This window comes from Vigna unguiculata, chromosome 9, assembly GCF_004118075.2.
Source record: "Vigna unguiculata cultivar IT97K-499-35 chromosome 9, ASM411807v1, whole genome shotgun sequence".
NCBI classification, from domain to species: domain Eukaryota; kingdom Viridiplantae; phylum Streptophyta; class Magnoliopsida; order Fabales; family Fabaceae; genus Vigna; species Vigna unguiculata.
In genome coordinates, this window is record NC_040287.1 from 37314288 (window position 1) to 37324453 (window position 10166).

At 31.3% G+C, this 10166-nt stretch overlaps 2 protein-coding genes across 2 annotated transcripts; one reads left to right on the plus strand and one right to left on the minus strand.

The window, feature by feature from the left end:
• Nucleotides 1-462: 462 nt before the first annotated feature.
• Nucleotides 463-1216, plus strand: LOC114162870 (calmodulin-like protein 2). The gene has a single exon (XM_028046855.1). It carries the CDS (start codon nt 527-529, stop codon nt 1061-1063), a length of 537 nt encoding a protein of 178 aa, XP_027902656.1. The 5' UTR covers nt 463-526; the 3' UTR covers nt 1064-1216.
• Nucleotides 1217-3084: 1868 nt separating this feature from the next.
• LOC114164084 (basic leucine zipper 9-like) lies at nt 3085-7870 on the minus strand. The gene is made up of 6 exons (XM_028048591.1): nt 7616-7870; nt 4510-4636; nt 4213-4354; nt 3925-4000; nt 3704-3829; nt 3085-3617 (listed from the first exon to the last, which is right to left on the minus strand). The coding sequence occupies exons 1-6, from the start codon at nt 7724-7726 to the stop codon at nt 3318-3320; spliced, it is 882 nt and encodes a 293-aa protein (XP_027904392.1). The 5' UTR covers nt 7727-7870; the 3' UTR covers nt 3085-3317.
• Nucleotides 7871-10166: the final 2296 nt, after the last annotated feature.

Genomic DNA, 10166 nt, shown 5'->3' on the forward strand with positions numbered 1-10166 from the left:
TGACCCAAATACAAAGTTCAATTTAACAAAACATACTTGTGTGACCCTTTATTTGCGAGTTGGTTAGCCAATCTGGCTCACCACGGATTTAACTCGGGTGAGCCAGGTTCTAGGTGAATCAGGTCAAAAATCAACTCGTATTGAAATTTGTAAAAAAATTTCAATACAACCTGATTTGAACCCGTGATGAACTGGGTTGACTCGCGAGTTCCAACCTATTTTAACATCTCTAACTTTTGGTACATGCTAGATCCTAACAATATATATATATATATATATATATATATATATATATATATATATATATTATCCCCTTGGTGCAATCAATTTGCATGCCAGCTGCATAGAAACTCTATAATGGCAATGAATGATTAGTGTTATAATATAATTGATGGCATTTGAGTGATTTGGTACTTAAAGAAGGGTGTAATGTGACGGGTGTAACTATAAAAGAGGTTGTGATAACAAAGGTATGTGGAGAACTTGATAAATCATAACATAGTAAAATACTTGTGTTGTTGGCGAAATGGGGATAGCAGAAGTGTGCTCCAGGTTCATTGGGGACTTTTTACAAACACTTAAAAGCTCGCCAAAGAGGTCAGAGTCTTCTGACCTTGATGAGAGTGAGCATGCATGCAAAGGTGGGAGGATGGTGAAGCTGGACGAGAAGATGGTGGGTGCCCTGGTAACAGTTTTTGGCATGGAGAGCAATGGAAGAATCAAGAAGGAGAGTGCAAGGGAAGTGGTGGAGAAGCTTGGTTTGGGTTCAGGAACAGGGTTTGAGCTTGGTGAGTTGATGGATGATGAAGTGCCTGTGGAAGAGGTGCTTGGGGAGTTGGAAGACGTGTCGAAGCGCAGTGAGTTGCTGCATGAAGCTTTCAAAATCTTTGATGAAGATGGAGATGGATACATTGATGCAATGGAGTTGAAGAGGGTGCTTGATTGCTTAGGTTTGGACAAGGGTTGGGATATGAATGCCATTGAAAACATGGTGAAGGTTGCAGATTTGAACTTCGATGGCAAGGTTGATTTTGGTGAGTTTGAATTCATGATGATGGGGTAGCGCTTCATGAAAAAATAAAAATATATTCATTCATTTTTGGAATAATTATTCAGCACCCAATTGTACATTAATTGATTTATCTTTTTTTTTTTCAGTTTTTTTCTTTAATCTATCTTGCAATTCTATACAAAGTTAAAATTTTCACTCGCTTAATTTTTTCAACATCGTTGGAATCAATGTATAATTTATTCATAAGGATACTTTGCTTAAGCGAATTACTCGCCACTTAATCCCACGATGACAGGTGTTTTGCACATGAATTGGTATATTGGATCTAACACAATATTAAAATGAAAAAAAATGATAATAATATACTAATTTATTCATTTCATTACTGATCTAAATATTATAATCTTAGGCCGATTCACACATATCAAGAAAAAAATAATTAAATAAAATTTAGATACCGTGCCTTTGTAGTTATTTTATTTAGAATTAATTTTTCCCCGATTTGTCTAATACAAATTTTAATATACATGTTATGTTACGAAGTTGAAACTCTCTGATTAGGAGTAATGTAAAATTACTTGAGAAGTTTATGTTCTATTCAAAATATTATATTACGTCAAGTATGGTATTTTGTATGGGCAATTTATTTGGCTTGCTATCATCAATACCGTATTCAACAGTCTTAGAAAGTGCTTATATATACATCACACAGTTATTTTTATCTCATTTTTTTTAACTTTAAAAAATCCTGTGGCTTCTTCCAATATAGGCTTAGAGTAACTCTACGATACATACATACACACACATATAATTATAAATATAAAATGCTAGAGCAAATTTAATCATGAAATACTTACAAATTAATTTCAATTAATCCGAAGTAACAATATTCTTACAAAAAATGAGCTATCAGACCAAAATTCTTCGTGACTTTGATAATGAGAAAAGGGATTAGATCTAAACAATAATATAAGAGAGGTATTTTATGTGGGATATTTAAAACTAATTATGTCTAACGTATGAATTAGAGACATAATTTTACCTCAAAATTTGATAAGATATCTGACATAATTTTTTGGTGTTTTTTTAAAATTTCATTGCTTTTGGCTTAAAATTTAAATTTAAAATATAAAAAATGCCAATTAAAATTATCTGGTTTTGTATGTATATTAAACACAAATGACAACATTATACAAAATGCCATAACCGCAAATGATCAAGAAAGTATGAAATATATACATAAAGGTTTGGTAAATTTCTGTTTGGTATAAGAAAATATTTCAGAATTTTCTGAAAAGTATCTATATGTAAACCAAAAGGCGTAAATTTAGAAAAATACCTAAAGTATATGAAAAAAAAAAACTTAAAAGGAAGATGAATTTTGAAGATTTCGGTTCTCTGATACGTTCACCTATTGGCCAACATATTCATTTTCTCACTCCATTTTGATTGAGTTTCAATTTGAGTTTTTTATTACAAGTTATGAGTGTTTAAAGTTTTTCTATATCATTTTTTTTATCTCAAAATCTATCGATATTTGTGAAATATAAGGAATGTACTATCAAATAAACACTAAAAGAACTTACTAAGAAAAAAACTGGATCACAAATCAACTTCTCACTACTTTTATTGAATTTTACAAAAATTGGATGAATAGTAAAAATATAAAAATACAGAAAAATAGATATAACAAATTCAGGATACGGAAAGTGAATATGAAAAACAAAATGATTAAAAATAAAACATAACAGCAACAAATAGTGAATGGAGACATTCACACATGGTTATAGTTAAAAAATAAGTACAGTTTCAATTTTAATAGTACACTTCGATGATGTACATAGACCCACTTGAAGCTGCAGAAACTCCGATCCAATAAGAAAAGCCTCCTCCATCACGAAACATCATAATAAGCATCAATTTAAATTACAAAAACAGTCTCCAAAACATGAATTATAAGCAGAGAACGTAGATAAAAGATAATATATGTATGTTTAACCCTAACATCCCATGAGAACCCAAAAGTTTTTTAAAGTTTATGTGTTGTATTTTTAGTGACTTACGAAAATGGATGACAGCAAAGTGAGATATTTGTTTTTATACAATTACAACAAGAAGACAAAATGGATAAAGCAACCAAGTCCTTTTATACAAAACTAGATACAACAAAACCAAGAAAGACACCATTTTAAACAGGCATCATTAACAGAAACAAAGCAAAGACACAATAACATACCCTACTGATCTAACAAGACAACACGTAAAACATAGAGCTGATCAATCTACTGGGAGGATACTAAAGAGTCTAAAAAGGTGGCCAAATACTCCCACAACTCATGCCATCGCTCATAACTCCGTTCACATTGTTCATGTCGTTGAAATTCATGTCCAAGTTTCCGAGGTCTGAATTCTGTACACAAACTGTGGCATCGTTGTATGAGCCATCATTTCCATGCACGGTGATGGTTGGCGAAACCTGCGCCATGCGGCGGAGATTGGTCGTGTTCAGTGGCGGGGGTGTGTTCATTTGACACTGTGTGGGAAGAAGCTGATTGTTTAACGTAGTGAAAGAGCCTCTAGTCACCATGTCCTCTGCTAACTTCACCTACAAGTGTATATTCATTCATTTTCCCTCAACCTTGAATGAAAAAACTAGATGTTATTATTCAGCTTTCATCAACCTAATAATACCTTAGCTCTCAAAGCTTCTACGTCTGATTTCAGCACCCGGTTGTTCGTGTCAGCCTCACGAAAATGTTGACTAGCATCATTGAACTGCTTGTATAGGGTTGCGTTTTCCACTTTTAGTTTTTCAACCTGACACACCAAAATTAATATTTCTCGTGCATTTTATATCAAATATTGATATGAGAATTTTAATATCATTCCCTTGTTAAAGACTTATCAAATACCTGCAACTCTAGGTCAGCCAGCTGCGCTTGTTTTCTTCTTCTTGACCTTCTGGCAGAATTGCGATTAGAAACCTTCCTAAAATTACAATGAAATTTACAATCTCAGTGAGCTTTAAAATCATCCAAGATACTATTTAAGATGAAATTTTTCGTTGACACTTAGGGTAGGAGGGAAAAAGAGTATTATAGGTTTTTATATTTTTTAAATAAAAATCAACTTTTTATTTATTTTCTTCTCTGGTGAGGACTTTCATCTAAATAAAATGTAGTTTTCATAGTTTGATTTACCTTCTAAGACGTTTCAATTCAACTGAATTTGTGCTCTGTTCACAAGGACCATCTTCATCAGATGGGTCAGAGGAACCACTTGTGGTTCCTTTCGTATGATTCTTCCAGCCCTCTGGTTTATTAGCTGACACTGGACTACCAACTGCCCAGTTTTCAATTCAATACAAAATGTTAAATTCAATAAATAAACTATAATTGGATGAGAGATAAACAAGAAAATGTTGTAAACATAACAATTCTCTATATTACGGGTTAAGGATTAATAATATATCTATTAGTATATTACAGTGCTCATACCATTAGCAGTGCCACAAATGGAAGATCGGGAATCTATTGTAGCAGTGATGGTGGAATGCTTGGGAGTGAGGTTTTGGGAAGAAAAAGGATCTGTCAGTCCACAAGTTGAAAATGAAGTCATAGCATCCTGCAATTACAGACGAATATGGTTAAGCTAGCTGAATTTTCATACATCATTTTAGTCACTAAAACTATCTTTTTCCCTTTTTTTATCACTTTGTCCTTGCAGAGTCTTTTTTTTATTCCTTTTCTTCTTTACATGCAAAACAGCAATGGAGCACATGCACCAAAAATAAGCCACAGGAAATAACAAAGCAATATTCCAACAACTCACAAGCTTCAAAACCGGGTCCACTGAGATAGAGGCAATAATATCAAAGCTTTATAAAAAAGATCTTTGTACTTGTGCTTTTGAAGAAAATTATGACGTCATTCTATTAATAAAAAGAAGAAAGTGTTTCATTTGATTATTGGTGATTTTTTTAGTTTAATGTTTTGGAATTCGTAAACAGGTCTAATGTATTAAATGTAAATTAATTTCCTTTGTTTAGGATAAATTTCATCATAATTGAAAAAAATAATTCAAACATAATCAACCAGATATACATTAAATCGATTGTGGTCGAGTAATACGATCCATAATGCATTAAAAGTTTAAAAATAATTAAAATTGACAATTTCCACTATTCAAGAACAGCAATTAATTAAAGATTCAACCTTGAAATTATGTTCCTAACCTTTAGATCTATTATAAAGTCTAAAATATAGGGTTGGTTTTTTTCAAATTAGGTCGATCCAACACGTTATAACGTTTCTACTTGCTAGTCAACTTAGTTGAGTTTTACTCGAACAAAACTTGACTAATTCCTCCAATTGCTACATGAACCAAGGATTTAGACTTAATTGAGATTTACTCCAACAAATCTGAAAATTTTTGTTAAAACTTAAAATAATTAAATTGAGCTGATTTAGGTTAATAGGGTCATTGACTCAACCCAACTTCCTAAACATTTTTTTTAATTAATTTTGATGCATGGATACTGTAATTTTTTTTAATGTATAACATATTTGAGTATATATTAATTACTTGTTTAATAGTTCCATTTATGTTAACAATTTAAAATCATTAAATAATAAAATAATGTATTGATACAAGGGTCAAACATTTTTACTTACATATATTGAAATGTAGAATTACTTTTTGTAAGCATCCCTCAAAATAGAATCATATGAAGGCTTATATACCAACCAAACAAAGAGTGGTTGAACGTGTTATTCCTATTTGCTACTTCACAAAAAGTAACACCAGTGAATCGTAACCCAAGGATTTCAATTCTCTCGAATTTAGTGATTATGAAATATTTCATGGCGCCATGTACAAATTTAGGCAAATGGTAGAAGCTTTTAATCATAGAATAAGTTGATATCATCATATTAATATTAAATAATGGAAAATGAGTTTCCAGGAGAAAAAAAGAGAGTTGAGAAGCTATTGCAAATATGTAAAAAGTTTAGCATATAATTTTATGTAATATTGTGTACATATACGCAACGCATAAAGATGCAACAAAAAGTTAAGAAAGAAAAGCAAGGGTTTTTCTTTACGTAATTGTAAAACATTATTTATCAACCGAACAATTTTCATGACAGTCCACTTGAATAGACAACAAATATTTAACAAACTAAGCATATATTAATTTAAAACCATGAAAACTACCTACCGCATTTCGATTAAAAATAGTTTCGTGTTATTGTTGTTTGCTTGGTCACTTTTTATGGTACAATTTTTTTTTCGTAATTGCCTCGTCACTTTATATAAAGCTTTTCCACACTGTTTTTTTCCTTTTAATCTGCGGGCGGAGGTAAAAATAAAACTACTTCTAGAAAAAACAACAGAACTACATTATTATATAATAATAAATATTTTCAATGATTTTCATACAGTTGTTTTATACACTCCTTAAGTATGAACTATTATACAATCATGCACGAAACTATATGACCCAATAATAAATAATAATAATAATAATAATAATAATAATAATAATAATAATAATAATAATAATAATAATAGAATATTTTTATTGATACATTAAGGAAAGTCGTGGCCGCTATTGTAATACTAATCATTGAAGTAAGCTACAACTCTATATAATAGGTTACAATAAACAACTTTTCAATAGTTTCTGCTATTCTTTTTTTAAAATGTTCATGAAAATCTAATTGACAAGCAAAATAAGATACATAAATATTTTTCAAAATTCTAATTACTCAATTAAAATTTGCCTCATATGTACCTATGTTCTGATTGAATATCCATGATACAGATTAGACAGGTGAAATTATTGTGCAAAATAAATTTATAATGACCATTGGCAAAGAGACACGAATATAGCTTGCGAAACTGTGGATGCACTCAGGGCAGTTGCAACAAATAGAAAGAACATCACGGGATGGGACCCACTCCATAGGCAGAAAGACAAATAAACCAATATTAAAAAAGAAATTTCTCAAAGTCCTGCGTTCACACAAGTTCTCAACACAACCCAAGAATGGAGCAGTCCACATCACCATGTCTTCTTCACGAACAACTTCACTCCTCCACCTTCACTCACGCACTCATACCTCCCACTGTTTTTTTTTTTTCTTTTCTGTTTTCGGAGAAAGTAACTTTCCTTTCACCTTCACAAATCACTTCACAATAATTAGTGCCAGCCACAACACTATTTCTCCAAACATCTTTAAAAATCTTTCTCTTATTATATGTCCTCTTTCTATAAGTAGAACATTTTGTTCATAACTATATCACTCTCCTCCTAAAGATCTCTACGCTGAAAAACTATAAAGAATTAAACTACAAGACAAATTTAATTAAACAAATCTCGATCTCAATAGAAGTCTTGCGTAAAACAGAAATACATAATTATTATTAGTAGTAGTAGTTTATTTTTATGGAATCGTTTAGTCTTTCTGTTATTACTATTAAGGAAGCGTTAGGCGCACGCGGATTACTTTCTATGGAGAACCGTAATAGGTTTTCAGTTTAGGTGGCTCGAAGGTGTTTCCAGTTTCAGAATTGAGTGTGAGAGAGTAAGAGAATACTGACCGGTAATAGATTTTGGAAAGCGGCGAAGACATCGGTTCCGGCGAGGTTCAGATACCGGAGCTCGTCGAGATTAGGGAAGTCGTTATCGAGATCAGACTCCGTGGTCGTCATCCTTTGGAAGCAGCCGTGGCCGGAGAAAACCGACGACGGCGTGAGAGATTGTTGCGACGCAGCCAGAACGTGGCCGGAGATAGAGCGTTAACAGTAGGAGAGAGAATTGGGAGGGAAAAGGGAATGAGAGTAGCAGCTTCAGGGGTATAAATAGAAACCCAATGCGCATAAACAAATAATTTTTTATTAAAAGAAAAGGAAAGAAAGAAATATTGGGCGGCACTTGACATTGAAACAAACCAGAAAGTTTTTTTGGTGATTGAAATCACGAAAGTGACCTAATCCATCACGTGTAATTACGTGCTCCAACCGTGACTAGAGATTTTTCTAGAATCGAATCTGGACCGTCTATCTTGAATCGGGAAGCTCTCTATACTGCCACGTGGCAAAGTGAAAATTACAGGTGGGGCCAACTTATATTTCTCCTTTATTTTCTCTTTTGATTTGTGTACAGCATTTAGAATGGGTCCCTCTCAAGATTAGAATATTATGTTATAAAACAATTAATATATGATTGATAAATTCATTAATCTTGTCGTCGTATACTTTTCTCTTGCAATATTAATATTATAAAATATTATTTTCAACTATGGTATTTATGAAACTATTACATATTCCATTTTTTAAATTAATTAAAATACACGCTGAAAATAGTTTTGAACATAGGGGAATAAAGGGCATAGAGTAGGGTAGGGAAGGAATAGTTTTGTAAAGAATAATAATGGCACGCTTTTGATGTTGTTCTGTTTCACATTATATAAATAATAAATTCTTAAATAAATTAATGGTTATTTCAAAAAGATATTAAATTGGTTAAATTGGTTTCGACTCGTGATTCAATTTGATTTAACACGAGTTTGAATTGAATTGGAATGAAAAAATTTCATTTCATTGTTTATTAAGTGAATTGATTTAAATTTGATTCACTTAATACATTGGTTAAACAAGTTTAAATTAAATTGATTTATTTAACTTATTAATATGTTTTTACAATTTTCAAATCTTTTCTATTATAGTTATTTATTTTTAATAAATTCGATTGAGATGACTCTTTTGTAGTTCAACGTTTGATAAACTAATCCGTTAAGTCGGACTGGATCTTTAAGACTCTCTTGTACATTGTATCTTTTGATAAAATATTTGCATAAAAATTTATGCAAATAATTATAGTTTTTTAGTATGTTTTAAGAAAAAAGAATAATTAATTTTGGATGTTTGATTGAGTAATAATGAAAAGTTTGTAGTTTTCTAAATTTATCAATGGCTTGTTAAGGGCGGTTTGACTTTGATGAGCAACAAGTGGCGAGGGAATTTCATTCTGTGAAAATGGCGAAGGGAGAAATGTTATGTTATACACAACTTGCACCTACTCTTGTCCAAAACAGAGAGTAGAAAGGGAAATGCATACACACACACACAATATTCTTTATATAAATGAAATATAGAAAGTTAAACATGTGGTAAACCAACTTTATTTAAAGTTAATATACATTAGGATCAAAAATTGTAAACTTTATTTTCAATTGTTATCGAATAATAATTTTGTTTACATTATGATGAAATAGTAAAGTCAATAAGAAAACTTTCATATATTTATATAATAAAGATGAAATCGCAATCTGCAAAAGCACGCGCATCATAGGTTTTGTTCTTTGTGTTTCTTGAATGTGAAAATAATTTATAAAACAGGTCTATTCATAAAGCACTTAATAATGAAGGAGTTGGTGTGATCTATCACGGAATAAGAATATCTAAACAGTATTTACTATGGTTGGCAGTCACAATCTTAATCACAGAAAAGTACAAATATGACCAAAGTGGAAACCAAAATATCCCTCCAGAATTCAACGTATTTTTATCGTTAATTATTGGATATACGTGTATTTTAGAGTTTTATATCGTTTAAAAATCAAATTCAAGTACAAATGTCTTACCTATTAGGTTTATAGAGAGAGTTTCATTAGAGAAAACAAACACCAATGAGACCTGAATCTAATCACATAAGACATTGACACCACTTTCAATCCAAAACTTTAAAAGAATAGATTTATAAGTTTTCATCCTTATATGATACTTCACTTTCCCATTTCTACTTAATATAGAACTTAGACTAGCAGTTGAATTTCTAACATTAACAAACTTGAAATCGAAATACAAACTTTATAAAATCACGTTATAAAATGAAGTTTACACATATTTAAATTGATCTTAGAATGGTTTGTGTGAGCAAAAGACATCGATTAAAAATGGGGTAAAAGTGTGAGTGGGAGTAAAATAGTGTAATGAGCCAATAAAATTGCGGTCGAAAACGAAGAAGAAAAGGCAGTGCGACTTTACTTTTGGAAAAGCATTAAAGGGAGTTGTGTTGTGTGGGTTGACGTGACTATGGCAATAAGAAGTAAGGAAAATGGCATTGGCAAATAGAAAGTAAAAAAAGTGA

What these genes read in the sequence shown, in the direction of transcription:
- LOC114162870 (XM_028046855.1), top strand. Translation starts at nt 527, where the DNA reads ATGGGGATAGCAGAAGTGTGCTCCAGGTTCATTGGGGACTTTTTACAA.
- LOC114164084 (XM_028048591.1), bottom strand. Translation starts at nt 7,726, where the DNA reads ATGACGACCACGGAGTCTGATCTCGATAACGACTTCCCTAATCTCGAC. An exon ending in CATTTGTGGCACTGCTAATG is followed by an intron (nt 4,355 to 4,509) that starts GTATGAGCACTG and finishes AAAACTGGGCAG; the next exon opens with TTGGTAGTCCAGTGTCAGCT. An exon ending in TGGCTGACCTAGAGTTGCAG is followed by an intron (nt 3,830 to 3,924) that starts GTATTTGATAAG and finishes TTGGTGTGTCAG; the next exon opens with GTTGAAAAACTAAAAGTGGA.